Source organism: Apis laboriosa, unplaced genomic scaffold, assembly GCF_014066325.1.
Source record: "Apis laboriosa isolate Shangri-la unplaced genomic scaffold, ASM1406632v1 scaffold33_cov142, whole genome shotgun sequence".
In the NCBI taxonomy this organism is placed as follows: Eukaryota; Metazoa; Arthropoda; class Insecta; order Hymenoptera; family Apidae; genus Apis; species Apis laboriosa.
This window is the reverse complement of record NW_025222887.1, coordinates 805,041-822,990: the sequence shown is the minus strand read 5'-3', so window position 1 is coordinate 822,990 and position 17,950 is coordinate 805,041. Positions and strand designations below refer to the sequence as shown.

Here is a 17,950-nt window from a genome sequence, read left to right as displayed (position 1 = left end):
TAATATAAAAAAATTATTAATAAAAGAAAAGAATTTATAAGAATAAAATAATAAAAATGTTTTTATTCGTATGACAAATTACGGTAGTAATGACAGAAAACAAAATCATTACCCATGTAGATCCTGCACATATATATATATTATATATAACTGTACATAAAAAATTTAGATTAAATATTAAACGAAAATAAATAAATAAAATATATGAAATATATTTTTAAAATTTATGATATAATTGTTATATGAAGAATTTGTTTTCAAATATATTTTATTTGCTATATATTATACAATTATATTTAATATGGCATCTAAAATCAGCTGTTCATTTACTATATATCAGCTGTGTATGGTATTAAATGACTAAGTAAACATACGTAATAAATGCTTGTTACGCTATTTTTTTTATTATATTATAAATATGATATGAAATTATATCATTAATGGTTAAGAATATAAATTAAGGATATATTATAGTGTTTTTTATTTAAATATATACAAAAAATATATATTTTGAATTTACTTTTATAGATATAAACTATAAAGATATAAAATGGATGTAATAACGAAAGAGTTGCTTGTGCCGCCAAAATATATAAAAGTAATAGATGGTAGAATTTGTTTAACTATTCACAAAAATTGGTTGAATAATTTACTTAATACAGGCCCAATTTCATTCATTTACCATGAACGATTAAGTGCAGATGAAATTGCAGCTTATCCTGTGCTTGAAGATTTGGGTCCAGATTGGATAAGAGTATATGTTAAAGTATGTTAATTTTTATTATTTTAAAAAAACTTTTTATAATTTTATATATATATATATATATGTATATAAATTATATTATTTTATATATTTTTTAAAATATTTTGAAAATTAAATAATTTTAGGTTACCATACACAATGAAAATATTTATTTTTTTACAAAAAAATTTATGGAGGAAAAATTAACAAAATCTTAATTTTTTAAATTCAATATTATATTATAATTACTTATATTAGTAGAATACAAGACGAATTTCAAAATAAAATATGTATTTAAATTAATAATTTTTAAGTAAAGAATTAAAAATTCAAGTTTTCAATGAATATAACTATATTATTATTATCATAAATTAAAAATATTAAATATTAAATATTAAAAAAGATTACAAAGATTGGAAACATTATATGATATATCATAAAAAAATAAAAAACTTAATTATATCTAAGAATATTTTGTATTCGAATAATATATGTATAAAAATTTAACTATTGCATTCTGAAATTATAATATGCAATAATAATACAATAGTAAAAAAATCCTTTTATTATTTATTCATTAAATTAATTATGAATCTGTGTATATTGAGTAATTGTAAAAATGATATATTTACTTATTAACTTATTGAATAAATTGTAAAAAAATAAATTAAAAACACACTTATTTTTTTAATTTGTTTCAAATATACTTTTTAATTATTGATTGAATTATATTTTTTTTTTGAAAACATTATACAATTATAACTTCAAAAAAAAATTACATTCATATAATTTTGTATATTAATATATGTCAAATCATAATAAATATAATAGAAGATAAAATAAAACATGATATTATTATTTATTATTATAATATTATGTTATTAATTATTAATTAATTATTATAGTTGTATCACAGAATCATTATCATAGATATATCATATCATATCATATTATCATAGAATAATATTTTTAATGCTTTTATTCTATTTATAAATAATAATTCTTAATAATAATTTCTAGATTTATGAAAAACAACACAAGTATGCTATTCCACTTCCAAGAGGAAGGAATATAAATGGAAATACTCATACAGATTTAACATATTCACAATTGATGCATTATGTTGCAGAAACTAATTATCGAAATTTATGGAAAGAATGTTATAAAAAATATTACAGTATGTATCTTTAAATTAATTTAATATTTATACAATATATAAAAATTTTTAATTATTTAATAAAAAAATAGATTAATTTTTTTTTATATTTTATATAGGTCCATGGAATTGTGTAGAACATAAAGAACAATACAATATAATTGCTAATGTAAGTGATATTTGGATTATGCAAGAAGTATTACAGAAAATGTATGGTTGCACTCTGATACAAATACAAAATGGGTTAGTGATATCTGTATTGCCTGGTATATCAACTGAAGTACATTGTAATCTCCTTCCAATATTGTTTGCCATTGAAACAACATCTGCTTTTTTAACATTGCATGAACAAACAGCACAATATTCTTTACGTGAGTAAGTATATATTATATATATATATACTTATATATATTATATTATATTATACATATGTATTTCAATTATAATTTCTTATATATTAAATAACTCTATTATTTATTATTGTTAAAGATGTGTAATGTACAGTCCTGCTGCTTTAAATATGAGTCATGGAAAACCATTGTTTTTAATATATCAATTATTGCAATTATCTAGAGATTTGCATGATAAAGGTTTAGTATTAGGTGAAATTACCCTTAGTGATATATTAATTATGGATAATTTTACTATTCAGGTTAATATTTATATGTCATTATTTTTTATATTAGATATTTTTTATTTATTCAATTTTCTTTTGAAATTATAACTACTTTCCTAGATTTTATGTTATTATAGGTGTTGCCAAAAGTAAATGACAACATATATATAAAGTCTGAAAATGAATATTCCAAAGTTTCTATTAATAGTCAAGAAATAAAAACCAAAAATTTTAATGGATGTAAAAGAAATTTTGATACAATTTCATCAAATTTAACATTACAAGGGAATTCTAATTTTGGAATGAATGAAAATATTGAAAAATTATGTGAAATGTGGGTATATAATTGTATTAGCAATTATGATTATTTAACTGCGTTAAATAATTTGGCTGGTAGAAGATATGGTGATCCAAGTTGTCATCATGTGATGCCTTGGGTCACAGATTTTACATCAAGATGTGGTGGTAATTGGAGAGACTTGACAAAATCAAAATTTCGATTAAACAAAGGTGATAGACAATTGGATTTAACATTTGATTCACAATCAACTGAAGTAAGTATTTAACAATTAAATTTTAAAGTATAATAATTATGTAATGTATAATGTAATAATAATGTAATGTATAATAATTATATAATGGATTATTATTTTGACAATATTTATAGGTAGGACATCATGTATCAGATGTATTATCAGAAATTACATATTATGTTTATCTTTCCCGTCGTTATAACAAATCCGTCCTTTGTAAATATGTACGACCGCAATGGGTACCAGGAGAATATCCTGCTTCGATACAGAGATTACATGATTGGAGTCCAGATGAATGTATACCACAATTTTTTACTGATCCTAGAGTTTTTAAGGCAAGATAAAAATAATCAATTTAATTTTTCATAATACATATAATTAGTTGTAAAATATGTATAACAATCAATAAATTACAGTCTATTCATGAAGATTTACCAGATTTAGAAATTCCAGGATGGGCTACATCACCGGAAGATTTTATTGAAAGACATAGAGAAGCTTTAGAAAGTTTTTATGTTTCTGAAAGACTACATCATTGGATAGATTTAACTTTTGGTTACAAGTATAAGACATTTATTTTAATGTACAATAATATATATTAATATCATTATTATTATTTAACTTTTTTATATTATAGATTATCTGGTTCAGCTGCGGTAAAATCAAAAAATGTTTGTTTACAACTTGTTGATAATCATACAAGTTTAACCAATTCTGGTATTGTTCAACTTTTTACGCAACCACATCCACAAAAAATTATTCCTTCGCCTTATTGGTGTAAGATTCCACCACGATTACGCTCATCTTTTTTAATTAATAAATATAGTATGTTTAATATAAAATTTTCAATATTTTATGAAATAATTTTATTTTTATTCGATATCAATCAAATAATTTATTATAGAAAATGATCAATCTGGAAATAGAACTAGTGATGATGAAGGTCATAGTTCTGGATTTGAAGAAGAAGAATTATCGATTATAAATATATCAAAATCATCTCCTTTGGTTTTAAGTCGATTATTAAGTCGTTCTCGAGGTTCTTTACTTACTACCGAAGACAGTGCTAAACAAGATAAATCTATAAATCAAATGATAACTCTTCCAAAAGATTATAATCCTGTTACAGCTATCATGCATGTTGAAACAATGCATACATTCATAAATAAAATGAGCTCTCAAGTTTATAAACCACAAATTGAATTACACGAATCATTCACAAATTATAAACAAATCGTGGCTAGTGGACGTATTAAAGAACAACAAATTCTCGGTTGTTTAATTGTGGAAATATTTTTGTCTAATAAATTTCGAGCAACATGGAATATTGAGAAGGTTTCATTTGCAAAAAGACTTGCAATGTGTTTAAATATTTTGAAGATATCAGCTGATAGTTTACCTAAATGTGTAAGAAATGCTGTTGCTTTATTACTTCAAGTTGATATTATACCAAGTAGTTATGATATTGACAATATAGAAGTAAGTATTAATTAATTATTATACATAAATTAATACATATATTAATTATTATAAATAAAATATTTAATAAAATCAAATTGAATTATTAATTATATAATTAATAATGTTTTTTGATAAAAAAAATTTTTAATAGTTTAAATTATATTCAATTACAATTTGTATTAAAGATTATTAATGAACGAAAATTTATTATTAATTTTATTATTAATTTTACATTCTAAAACATGCATTTCTGAAATGTATATTATATGCATTTAATTTTACTATATATATATATATATATATATATATATATATATATATATATATATATAATAATAATATAAATTAAAAAAATAAATAAATAAATTTTTATTTAAATTTGATTTTTTATATTTCGAATAATAAATAATTATTTATTCGTATTATTTTAAATAATAAAATAAATTATTAATATTTTGACCAGATTAAATGAATTATATTATGATAATATAGATTGAAGATATTATGATATATATGATAAAATTAATATATGATACATTAATATAAGTTTTCAGGTAGCTGATATGCCTTTTCGTTATCCAACAATTACACATATGGGTTTACCTCCGCCATCTGCACATCAGTTTCTGCAACCAATACTTTCTGGAAGTTTATTTCCATTTTCCAAATATTACAAATATCTATTTAATATAGTAGAAATGTTACAAGAATATAATAGTTTAATTCGTGAATTAAATTTTATTATAAAATCTGAAGATGATATAGATTTTATTTTTAAAACAAAAACAAAATTCCTTTGTAAAATTAGTGAATGCAAAGTTAAAGCAATTGCAAGGGAATTAGAACATTTATTAATTCATACTGGAATTGCGAGGGAAGCATGTTTGGAATTGATTGTACCTCATATACAACAAATAATGGAAGAACCGTATAGTGCAGTTTTGGCTGCATGGCATTTATTTGATCCTGTTGCCAAGTAAGTTATAATATTATCTGTAAATTTATGTACATATATATATTTATAAATTTATTATCTGTAATATTTAAAAACATTCAAATATTTAATAAAAAATATATCTTATATACTTTATATTAAAGATTCTTGTATTATAAATATTATAAATATTTATATAATTTTTAATATTTTTTTAATTTAAAATTTTATTAACTTTTCTAAATATCACATAATTGATATTTTTTTAGAGCATTGGGTCCTAGAGATACTGCAGAAACATTCCTTTTGTCTATTATGAAACTATATGAAAATGGTTCTTTTATGGATAATTTCATGCATGCTGATGTACTTTCTTCAGGATTAATAGCAAAATTTAAAACCACGCGTTTATATCATAGAAATTTCCTATTAAAACTTATGGTAAGATTGGGTCTGCGACGTTTTTTGGAAAATTTTATTGCACCTCTCGTAGAAGCAGTTGGAGGATATAGAGATTATATACAAGGATCTTTATCATATGCTCATAAAACTGGCAATCTTAAGTAAGAAAAATTATACAAAATATTTAAATATTAAATAATGTTAAATAACAAAATATTTCTAATAATTTATGATTATGAATATATTATAATCATGAATAATTCATGATTTTAAATATTTATTAAAGATATATATTAAAGATAAGAAGTTGAAAATGTCGGAAATCATTGTCTTGATTGAGACAAATCGGGAATAGTAATTGGATCGCGATAGTATCTCATAGTTAGAAAATGTCAGGAAAATTCTTCAAAATTTCGAGGAGTTAAATAACATTTTACTTATTTATAAAATTAAAAAAAAAGAATTAAAAATTTAGAAATTCTTGAGGAACCCGATAATGTTGAATCAAAAGATATTTTTAGAAATTCGATTCAATTCGATTTGACATTTTCGGATTTTAATATATATATTAAATTATTTATTTTTAACAAAAATATTTCTAATAAAATTATACTATTTCATAAATTACAAAATACACACACATATATAGATGCAAAGTATGCGTTTGTAGTTATTATTTAAATAAAATTGTTTTAAAGACTTACAAATTTAATTGTTAGAAACTATAAAATAGTAACAAAAAAATTATTATTAAATTTGAATATCTTCTCTCTCTCTCTCTCTCTCTCTCTCTTATAAAAACACATACTCATACAAAATTAAACTTGTAAATCTTCAAGACATTTATAGATCTATTTTTAAAATTTTATTTGATCAAAAATACTCTCGCATTCACTTTATATAATAATATATAATAATATTTTTTCAAAAATAATTATCTTATTTAAAAATAATAAACAAATATTGTATGTTACGAATGTTGAATATTATATATTATGAATGAATGTAAATGTTATATATAACATTTATTGATGCTACTATGAACAATTCTTTAAAATAAATTTATTTTTTTTTTTTTATAGAAGTTGTGATTTAAGTGGAATGTATAATGAAGGAGAAGGAATTTTATCTCCTTTGGATGAAGATTTTTCTGCAGGCTCGGAACATAATATTTCTTTATCACCTGGACCTGTAACTAATGATTATACGCATGATATGAATTCAACTGATAATGATATTGATGGTAGATAATCAAATATAATATATTAAACTTTAATTATCTTTTAACCATTTCCAAATATATGGATTTTTGTTCAAAACATGTTTAAAAAATATTGAAAAAATAAACTTTAATATACCTATTTCAAATTTGAAAATTTTGAAGTATTTTTCTTATTTTTTTTACAGAAGTGTTTACAATGGAAACAGAAGAAAATTCTTGGATATCTTTAAATTCTGGTGCATGTGATATTGATTTAAACATTGATCTAAGTTTAAATCTTAATGATGATTTAAATGAAGAGGGAAGTAAAATTTCACCATTAAAATCAGTTAAATCACCAATAATTCCTATACCTAAGACATCCAATTCTTTTAATAAATCTTTAACAGAATTTGGCAATATTGGTTGTTTTGTTGGAAGTAAAAATTCTAATGATGATTTCACTTATGGAGGATTTAGCCAATCTACTAATACATCTGAAGAAATATGTACTATAGGAATTGAAGAGCAAAGTTCTATAATATTATCAACAGATAATAATAAATCTAACTCTATAGCGCATGAAGATATTCAATTAGATCATGCTTATCAAAAATCTACATCAAACGAATGTACAACTTCAGAAATGAGTGCAGAATCTATCATCTGGTTGTCTCATCGACTTGGTCCTGTACTTACTGCTAAATATTTATCTCGGAATTTATTGAGAATGCTTACATTATGTTATACTGGAAAAGAGAACTTAACAATAACTAACGATACTCTTTTGACTATTGAAAGTACTTCCTGGAATAAGAAAGTTTTACTTGGTGATCGCAATGCTAACAAAGTTTTAGAGTGTCTTGCAGCTATTGCAGGTTAATTTATTTATATAAAAAAGAATTATATTTCTAATTTAAATTTTTCAAAATGAAACTAATTTAATTATCTATATATAGGTCTGTATGGAGAACAGATTATAGTATTACAATATTTTGCACACATGGTTGAACTTTTAGCACTTTGTAAAAGAAAATTAACGCAAAACTTGGAAGGAGGACTTATTTCATGTTTAACTCTTTTGAACTATATTACACCATATCTCAGTGATGTGATATTGATGGATGTACTTCATGTATGATCATATATAAATCTTTCTAAATCTCATATTGAATATTATATAAAAATTGACAAAAAATTAATTCATAGGAACCAATTGTCAAAGCAATATTATATCCTACAGTTCGTATATTATCGTCAACAAGATTTACTTTTCCTAATGGAATACTTGCACGTTCTATAATGGCAGAAAAATGTTTAGAAACTCTATTTATGTTTAGCTTACGATTAGGTGGTGTTATTACAAAAAATCATCTAGCTGTACCTATTCAACGATTTTTCTTAGCATTTGATAAATCATTTAATCAAGATGTTATGGAAAATATTAAAGATGAAATTAGCCAAAAAACAATAAGTGAACATTTTACAAGGTATATTAATTATCTATATTATTATTATATATTATTATATATTTCATGTAATGTTATTTTGAATTAATTTATATGTAATATTGTATATTGTATATAATGTGTATATTAATTTGAATTAATATACATAATATTAATATTGATATAATAACATATATATGTATTTATGTATAGTATTTATGTATAGGGTAAAAGTTTCAAATGAAGATAATAGAGATATCCTTGGACTTCAAACAAATTTTAATACAGATGTTGCTGATTCTTATTCTCCACCAGTCATAGAAAATATAGATACATCTGATTCTCAGAAAAATAAGGTAAATAAAAATATTAATAAATTTTATATAATTATATATTATTATAAATACTAAATATTAAATACAAATATGTGCGCGTGCGCTGCATTATATTAATTAAATTTTAAATATATATATATATATTTTATATTTTATATTTTAGGCACTTGAAGAATTAAAAGCTGTATTTACAACAGAATTTGCTCATAAAACATACATGCTTTTTTATAAATGCATCGACAATGAAGTAATGAAACATATATTAAAAAATCATGAACATATACATAATTTGTGTCGTAAATATGAAAAAGAAATAAAAATTTCCAATACTGGTATGTTTCATATTATACTTTATTTATTTTTGTCTCTTATTCTTATTTATTTATGCATTTTTTCTCAGAATATCTATAATTTTTTTGTTTGTGATTTTATTTGTGAATTTGTAAATTTAATATATTTTTTGATCATTTTAAAGATGATACAATATTGGATGCATCATATAATAATTATAATATAGCAGAAAATACAGAATTAATAAATAAAGATACAGCTAATTTTGAAAATATATCAGTTGTGGGAAATAGATTTGCAGTACAAAAAAATGATATTGGAGATTATGTTACTTCTGAAAATGTTATGTTTAATCGTGAAACAAATTGTTCTTTGTCAACTGGAAGACAATTACGTGGAAATTGGTTGGCATATTGGGAACATGAAATTGGAAGATCAGAAAAAGATGTAACATTTAATATAAAACAAATAAAACTTCAAACTTTTAGTGGTCATACTAATAGTGTTAGGTGTCTATATGTATTAGATAACGAAAATAGTTTTATGAGTGGAGGAAGAGATAAGACTGTAAAATTATGGAGTTTAAGAAGTCAGGTAAAATTATATAAAATTATATAATATTATATATGTTTCAAATATGTATGAGACATCTTTTTCAATTCTGAAATTAAAACAAATATAAAAATTATATGTATACAATTACAAAATGAAGCAAAACAGAAATAAAATAAGATTGTTTTATCTCCATCATCTTATAAACTTAAATTGATTATAATTTGATAAATAAACTTCAACTAATATTTTTATATTAATTTTTGTATTCGTTTTAATTTTTAGAATCGATCTTCGAAAGATCCGCGAATAATAATCTATAATAATGATAAATTATATATGTTATAATATATATAAAAAAAAATTCTTCGAAAGAAGTAAAAATAATAAAATTATAAAATTTATTATTAATTCATATAAAAATATAAAATATAAAGTTTCTAATAAGATATTTTAATTTCTTTTACTAGAAATTTAAATTATGAGATTTAGAAATATATTATATAAAGAATTTATATTTAAAATTTATATTTTTTATAATAGGGGGATGGAAATACTGTATCATCTTGTCAGTATACTTATACTGGACATAAAAAATCGATTCTTGCACTTACATTCTTAGAATCCTTAAGATATGTAATTACTTGTGATGGTACAATTCATTGCTGGGATCCTTTCATGGGTTCCCTTCTTGGATGTCCAGAAAGTTCACGTCCAGTTCCTGTAAATACACTGGCTGCAAGTCCTTCTCCATGTACAACTTTACTTGTGGGTACAACTGATATTACATTGAGAGTTATTGATTGTAGAACATTTCAATATGTAAATGAAATGAAAGTAAGTATCATCATATTGTTGTAAATTATTCCATAAAATAAAATTTTTTTTTTGGCAATTGTTATAAATGTAGATTCATAATTTTCGTTAACTTTTATTAAGTCTTTTAATACAGAAATTAATTTATGTTAATAGAATAAATTTTATTATTTATTCTATTAAAGTAAGAATGATCTTTGCTCTTCTTCTTTTAGGTATCTATAAATCCAACAGGTTTAATTCGATGCATTGCAATAGCACCTAGTGGTTATTGGGTAGCATTGGGTCAAGCATCAGGTTTTCTAACAATTTTAGATATTCGTACTGGTCTTATTATTGCATCTTGGAAAGGTCATGAATGTGAAGTATGTCATGTTCAAAGAAAGAGATCTTAAACAACATTCAAACAATATTTAATGAAACGTTCATCATTCTTTTAGATATTACAATTAGAAGCAATTAATGAAACAACATTAATTAGTTCTTCACTAGATGAAACTATTGCTGTATGGAGTGCATTAGATGGGAAATTGAAATTTCATATGAAGTAAGATAAAATATTATTTTTTATTATATTAATATATCATATATTTATAATTTTTTATTTATTTGTTCTTAATAATTTAAAACTTTTTAATTCATTGAAAATATGAATAATTATGATGTGATAATATGATTTACGATATTTATCAAGTTTTATATATATATATATAAAACTTATATATAATTTGTATATATAATAATTAATTCAATTAAATAATTTTTATATTTAATACAAATTATATTTTTATCAAATATTATTCATTTCAAATTTTCGTTATATTTTCATTATTCATTAATTTATAATTATATTTTTAGCGTATTTTTTAAAATTATCGAATGTATGTACTTAAAAATTACATTTCATATTTTAAATTTTTAGGGGTTCTACAGAGCCAGTTCATTGCATGACTACGTACGAACAAGAATTAATAATAGGAACAACGGCAAATCGGGTAGGAGTTTACACATCTATAGAAACAACAGCTTCATTTTCATCATCAAAATTAAAATCTGATACTTTTAAAGGTCTTCTTACTACAATGGCAGTTCTTCCCCTTAATAGATTATTATTATTAGGTGCTGACAATGGCGGAATAACATTAATTTGTTAAATATTATAAATATATATGATTTCTAATTATACATATATATATAAATTTAATAATTTAAATATATAATTTTACAATTTTACTTTACATTAATCTCTACTCACATTAACATCTATTTATTATTTAAAAAAAAGATATAATACATAATATATACAAAATTAAATAAATTTTTAATTTCTTATGGATTAGTATAAAGAAAGCACTTTACACATAAGTTATATCCGTTCTTGTTCCAATTACTTTTAAAGCAAGTTCAGGAGACATTTTATAAACACCGATATCTGCTAGTATTTCATTTGCGATAATTTCATCATTATTATTAAGAGCCTCAACAAGTAATATTGCAGAACCTAACATGATATTTAATAAAATACATGCTTCTTTAATCCTAAAAATATTATTTAAATTTTATTAGATTTTATTAAACAGAATAATGAATATTTTATAGAATATGAGATTATCAAAGCATTGATAATCACTAATATCATATTGATAAAAATAAAAACAAATTTCTTATAGTAATAAATATTAAAAAATTTTTTAATCCTTTATATTAAAAAAATATTAAATATATTATTATATAATTATTAAATATATTAAAAAAATATAGATTAGAGATTTTTTTGATAATTTTCTTTAAGTATGATAATGTAAATATATTTATATATATTAGATATAATATATGTTACATATATCATGAATAAAATTGATTATAGAAAAAAGATTATAATTATATAAAGATTATTAATTATATGTTTATATAATTTAATTTAATAATTTCTTTCAAAATTTAATAATTTTGAAAAAATTTTATCATACAATTTTGTATAACGACATTAGAAAAAATTTCACAGAAATATCGTAAAAATTATATTTCTATATAATATTTATGATATTTTTGTTCATATTTGTAAAATTAAAATTGCAATTTATAAAAATGATAATTCATTAAATTCTGTCTTCAAGTTATTGAAAATTTTTACATTAAAACTTATTACATAAGAAATTTGCATATTTGAATGTTTCATGTATTTTTAACGTAATAATTATTTGCTACTTACAATGGAAAATATGATTCAGGTTTATTGATGTATAAACCAAATAATGGAAATAGATTTCTAAAAATATCATATTGTAATTGTTCAGCTCCACCCATATTAAAATGATTTACTAGAACGACTTCTTCTAGAAGAAACTATAATAAAAAATTTATATTTATACAAATATTTAATATATTTAAATCTAAAATAATTTTTCAATTTATCAATTTATCTGACTTGATCAAATTGTGAAGCTAAATTTTTCCAAGCCTGTTCAAATAAAGGTAAAGCAAGTGTATTATGCAATAAATTGAGTTGCGTAGCTAATTCTTGAAACATGGAATAACCAGTTGGTGTGACAGATAAGGACACCACTTCTTTGGTAGATTGCATTGCAAACCATCTGCAAATAAATTTATTTTATTAATACAAAATTATTAATTATTAAACGTTTAAAACTTGTAAAAATTTATACAATTTTTTAAACAAAAAACTTAATAAATATTAAAAAACAATTTAGCCTAGAATAAATAGTTTTGATTTTATATATAAATATTAAATAATCTTTTTTATATAAATCTAGATTTAGTGCTAAATCCTTACTTATCTGTTCTATATGATCTACTCTTTGCTTTTACATCTAAACCTACAGAATCGCTAATTTCATTTATTAATGTCTTTTCTAATCTTCTTAAAAGTGCAACAGCTTCATCAAATACAGAACCTTCAATTTCTCCTATATTTTTAGTTATATCATTTCCTTTTAATGTAGCAGTTTCAACTGCTTCAAATTGTTTCTTAAAAAAGAATAATTGCAAAAAATGCTAAAAAAAAAAAAATTAAATGATATTAAAAATATGTAACATATAAATTTTTTTTTTGAAAGAAATATTTAAAATACTTACCACTGTTACACCCCACTCTTCTAGAACAGTTGCAACATAATATAATGTATTAAGAATACATGGCATAAGAGATGTTAAAGGATCTTCATAATTTTCATGTAATAATTGAAGTAATCGAACTCTCCAATCATCAATTAATTCTAATTGTAATTCAAGAAACTGTAATCTATTATTATTTCATGTAAAAGAATTCAATTGAATTAAATTGAATTGAAAATTATAATAATTACATTACATAGAATTATATAAATATTAAGGGTTGTTTTTGAGAGATCATAGAATGATATAAGATCATACAATGTAATATTATTTTTCTATAAATAAATTAAAAATATTAATATTATCTATTCTATGATCTTTGTCATTATAATATAAGATAAAATATGAGAAAATTTGATTTTACAATAATATAGTAACATTTAATTTCATATATAATATTAAATATAATAATATTAAAAATTCTTCTACTAATATTTATCATATATCAAATTCATTTATATGTATAAATAATTATTTATATTATTTATTAATTATATTTATTATTAATTATACCTGTGTCCTGGTTGAGGTAAATGTTTATATCTATCAGAAATTGTAGAAAGAAGCGTTAAAAAAGCATCTGCACATTCAGTTACTTTCATATCATCAATATCAGAACTCGATAATTTTTCCCAAGCTGTATTTGAACTTAAAATAGCATCCATTTTTTCAGTTGCATCTGATAATTTAATACGTTAATGATTGGAAATCTTTTATTAAAATTAATTTAATATACTATATAAATATTTAATTATAATATAATTTAATTATACAATACTTAATACATTTATATAATTTAATATAAAATATTAAATTATAAATTAAATAAAGAATTAATAAAATATATATTACATTTTTTTTCCATATTAATCCACTTTACAAAAATATGAGCTTGTGTAAGTACAAAAACAGTAGCTGGTTGAGTTGAAGGATAAAATAATGTTTCTCTCAATTCTCGTTCAAAACCTAAAGCTTCATCAACTAAATGAGCAAATAAAGCATCATCATATTGTACTATCGATAATTCGGAATGAAGCTTTTCAACTGCTAATTGTATCAAAGCTCGCATAAATTCTACCTATTACAATAAAATAATTTATATAAAATTGTATTAATGTATTTCAATATAATACAAACAAATATATTTTCATAAATACAAACAACATATATTTTCATTCTATATCATTATCATATTAATGAAATATTCAGAATGACTTTATATAAAATATAAAATTTAATTGAAATAATCAGATTCTTGCTCTTTTATAAAATTTTATTATATTATTATAAAATAAAAGTATTAATATATTAAATCTAATATGTTACCTTCATATCTACATGATTAAGACCTATTGAATTTGCAGCAGGTTGTACATTTTTTTGTATCCATTGTACATGATCTTTAATCCAAGTTAATATTTGAGTAAAAAACCATTCAGGTTTATCTTGCCGATTTGTTAATTTAGAACCTGTGAAATGATATATAAATCTTTGTCTAAGTGGCCGTACCAATAATGAAATTGGTAAACTCACAGGAGTAAAATCTGTTAATAATACTGATGTTACTACAGGTTTTGTAGTTTCTTCTCTATATATATATATACAAATATATATATACATATATTAAGTTAATAATAAAATATAATTTTTCTATAATAATAAAAAATAATAATAAAAAATCTTAATAAAATACAAAAATAAAATTTACACTTCATACAAGGATACGGTAATTGTAAATGAAGTAAATATTCTGTAAATATTTTAAATTTCATTAATATTTCTGGTATAGGAATATGTAAAGAACTTGCATTATTACCACAGAAAGGCCATTTTAATCCTTTTAATGTATCATTATATTCTCTGAAAATTATTAGTATGTACATTTATCACATATATATATATATATATATATTAAATATATAAAAATATATTAAATAAAAATGTACTTTGATAATTTATCCTTTATAAGATTATGCCAAAAATATAAAGTTTCTTTTACATAATTTTGGAGATAATGACAAGTTGATGATCTTAATTGACAACTAATATTTGTAAGATCTACATATAATGAGATAGTTAATTCATCATCACCATTTGTTAAAGATACTTGTATTTCATCGCTAAAATCATAGTCCTTTAATATTAGAAATAATTATAAAATATAAATAAATAAATGATAATAATAATTTACCTAATATTTTCAACATATTTTATAAAATTCAAATATGATAAGGATTTATTTAAATAAGTTATAACATTGATAATTTTTTGCATTTCTAAACTTTTGTTATTTTCATGCATTGTTTCTTGTATGTTCTCTCTAAATTCGGTAAAAGCTTTTTGTAATTGTTGAAATTCAATATCTATTTTTTCAACATTTTCTATAACTGCTTTTACTTTTGATGGAGCTTCACTGGATGCCATTGACAGCTAAATTTAAAAGATCAATAACAAAAAATTTTCTTTATCAAATTTTTTTTATGTGAAAATAAACGAAAATGTAAAGTATTTTTAATAAAATTTTAACAATAATAATATATTTTTAAATACATACTGATTTTTGAATTTCATTTTTCTGAGTATTAAGATATTGATGAAATTCATATATTTTATTAAGTCCTTTTAAATCATTTCCTAATTCTGTATTAAATTTGTTTATAATTGTTTCTTTTGTATCTATCATAATGTTATATCTATCATAAATATCCTTTAACAAATGTATAAGAAATTTGATAATTTAAGGTTATGGTATTTAATATTATGAAACATAACTACAATACTTAATATATATGTACTACATATAAATACAACATTAGACAAATAAGTAAAGATGATTGAATGTGGAATATAGCAATATGAATACGAAAAAATTAAATTCGAATGCTCATTCGTTTAAAAAAATGTATAGAGGCTAATTTAAATATATTTAAATAAAAAATAAATATCACTGAAATTTTTAAAATCTGATAATAATTTTAATTCATTTAATTATCATTCATATTTAACATAGAATAAAATTGTAATATTGACAATTTAATGAAAAATAAAATTATAAATAAAATAGTACATATATGATAAAATATTTTATAAGCTCATAATCCTATATTATTAATATTTTAAAATTCTAAATGTAAAACTATTTATGAAACATAAATTAAGAATCATTTTGATGATAAGAATAAGAAATCGTTTATGTTAAAGAATAATATAAAATTACATTTGTATTCTAAGATGAACAATATAATATAGTTAAATTATTGAATAATCATTTTTTATGTATAGATAGAAATATACAATCATATAAATTTTTCCACCGAACTTCACACCAGTTGCTGGTTTTAATAAATATAAATAATACATAATCAGGAAATTAATTTGATAAAAATTTAATAAAAATTTATGAATTTGATTATCAATTATAACATTCTCTTTCACACAGAAAAATATTCTTATAATAAATAAAATAATAAATTTAATAAATTAAAAATAATAAATTACTATTACGAAATTAATATAAAATTAATAAGTTATTATAATTAATAGTGAAAAATTTTAATAAAAAGTTATCAATAAATAAATTGAATAAATTATAATATTATAAATTAATTAATATATTATATATATCATATCATATAAATTATAAAATTAAAAAAATATTATATAAAAATTAAAAAAAGAAATTAAAAAAATATTATATATTAAAAATTATAATATTTCATATGTTAAAATATTTGTTTGAAAGCATTTTATTATTGTCGATATGCTTAATGACTCGATTGTCAATTTTGCCTGCTGAATTATTTGGCGGGGAGAAGTTACGAGCCAGTCTCACTTCGACCGCTGTATCGCTTTACACGCGTCAAAATTACGTACGTTCGATTTCAATTATATAATTTAAAGTTATTTTATCGTATTTTAAGTACGAATTTTTTGTTTAAAATATATATTTGCAAGTCTTTATTTCGATTTGTTATGTCTATGTATATTTATTCGCAATTATTTTAAATACATTTATTAATAAATGTAATTTTTTCGCGCGTTTTATTCGCGAGTATTAATATACATTATTATTATTATTATGGGTAGATAGAAAACTATTTCTATATCATTGTATTGTCATTTTACGAATGACAATTTGTGTGCTTTTTGGTAATGGATTAAATTTTTTAAATATATAATGATTAGAAATATTTTATGTTTATTTTATATCTACAATTTTTTATTTTTTTCGTGTATAGTTGTTGTATTAAACATTCATATATAATATTTATTTATTATTTATTTCACAGTTTACAATAAAATTTTCTTATATAACATTTGATATTTTC

General features: G+C 20.7%; 2 protein-coding genes across 2 annotated transcripts; one reads left to right on the top strand and one right to left on the bottom strand.

Annotated features, from left to right (window-relative positions):
- Positions 1 to 374: 374 nt before the first annotated feature.
- LOC122714578 (WD repeat-containing protein 81) lies at positions 375 to 11,719 on the top strand. Its single transcript, XM_043936034.1, has 23 exons — positions 375 to 443; positions 529 to 766; positions 1,763 to 1,919; positions 2,018 to 2,273; positions 2,388 to 2,550; positions 2,652 to 3,068; positions 3,182 to 3,382; positions 3,464 to 3,609; positions 3,685 to 3,872; positions 3,952 to 4,526; positions 5,063 to 5,484; positions 5,712 to 6,005; positions 6,927 to 7,087; positions 7,252 to 7,923; positions 8,005 to 8,180; positions 8,255 to 8,535; positions 8,720 to 8,849; positions 8,992 to 9,160; positions 9,304 to 9,713; positions 10,215 to 10,508; positions 10,703 to 10,852; positions 10,928 to 11,034; positions 11,410 to 11,719. The coding sequence occupies exons 2-23, from the start codon at positions 551 to 553 to the stop codon at positions 11,639 to 11,641; spliced, it is 5,817 nt and encodes a 1,938-aa protein (XP_043791969.1). The 5' UTR covers positions 375 to 443; positions 529 to 550; the 3' UTR covers positions 11,642 to 11,719.
- Positions 11,720 to 11,738: 19 nt separating this feature from the next.
- Positions 11,739 to 16,355, bottom strand: LOC122714579 (RAD50-interacting protein 1). Its single transcript, XM_043936035.1, has 12 exons — positions 16,177 to 16,355; positions 15,814 to 16,052; positions 15,569 to 15,742; positions 15,348 to 15,482; positions 14,949 to 15,210; positions 14,475 to 14,700; positions 14,136 to 14,301; positions 13,584 to 13,749; positions 13,282 to 13,502; positions 12,916 to 13,081; positions 12,700 to 12,833; positions 11,739 to 12,026 (listed from the first exon to the last, which is right to left on the bottom strand). The coding sequence occupies exons 1-12, from the start codon at positions 16,303 to 16,305 to the stop codon at positions 11,843 to 11,845; spliced, it is 2,202 nt and encodes a 733-aa protein (XP_043791970.1). The 5' UTR covers positions 16,306 to 16,355; the 3' UTR covers positions 11,739 to 11,842.
- Positions 16,356 to 17,950: the final 1,595 nt, after the last annotated feature.

Excerpts from the sequence above, each read along its gene's own strand:
- LOC122714579 (XM_043936035.1), bottom strand. The coding sequence starts at position 16,305 with ATGATAGATACAAAAGAAACAATTATAAACAAATTTAATACAGAATTA. Across the intron at positions 14,302-14,474 it reads GATTAATATGGAAAAAAAAT|ATGCAACTGAAAAAATGGAT; the intron begins GTAATATATATT and ends TTAAATTATCAG. Across the intron at positions 12,834-12,915 it reads TAGCTTCACAATTTGATCAA|TTTCTTCTAGAAGAAGTCGT; the intron begins GTCAGATAAATT and ends TTTTTATTATAG.
- LOC122714578 (XM_043936034.1), top strand. The coding sequence starts at position 551 with ATGGATGTAATAACGAAAGAGTTGCTTGTGCCGCCAAAATATATAAAA. Across the intron at positions 1,920-2,017 it reads ATGTTATAAAAAATATTACA|GTCCATGGAATTGTGTAGAA; the intron begins GTATGTATCTTT and ends TATTTTATATAG. Across the intron at positions 5,485-5,711 it reads TTATTTGATCCTGTTGCCAA|AGCATTGGGTCCTAGAGATA; the intron begins GTAAGTTATAAT and ends ATATTTTTTTAG.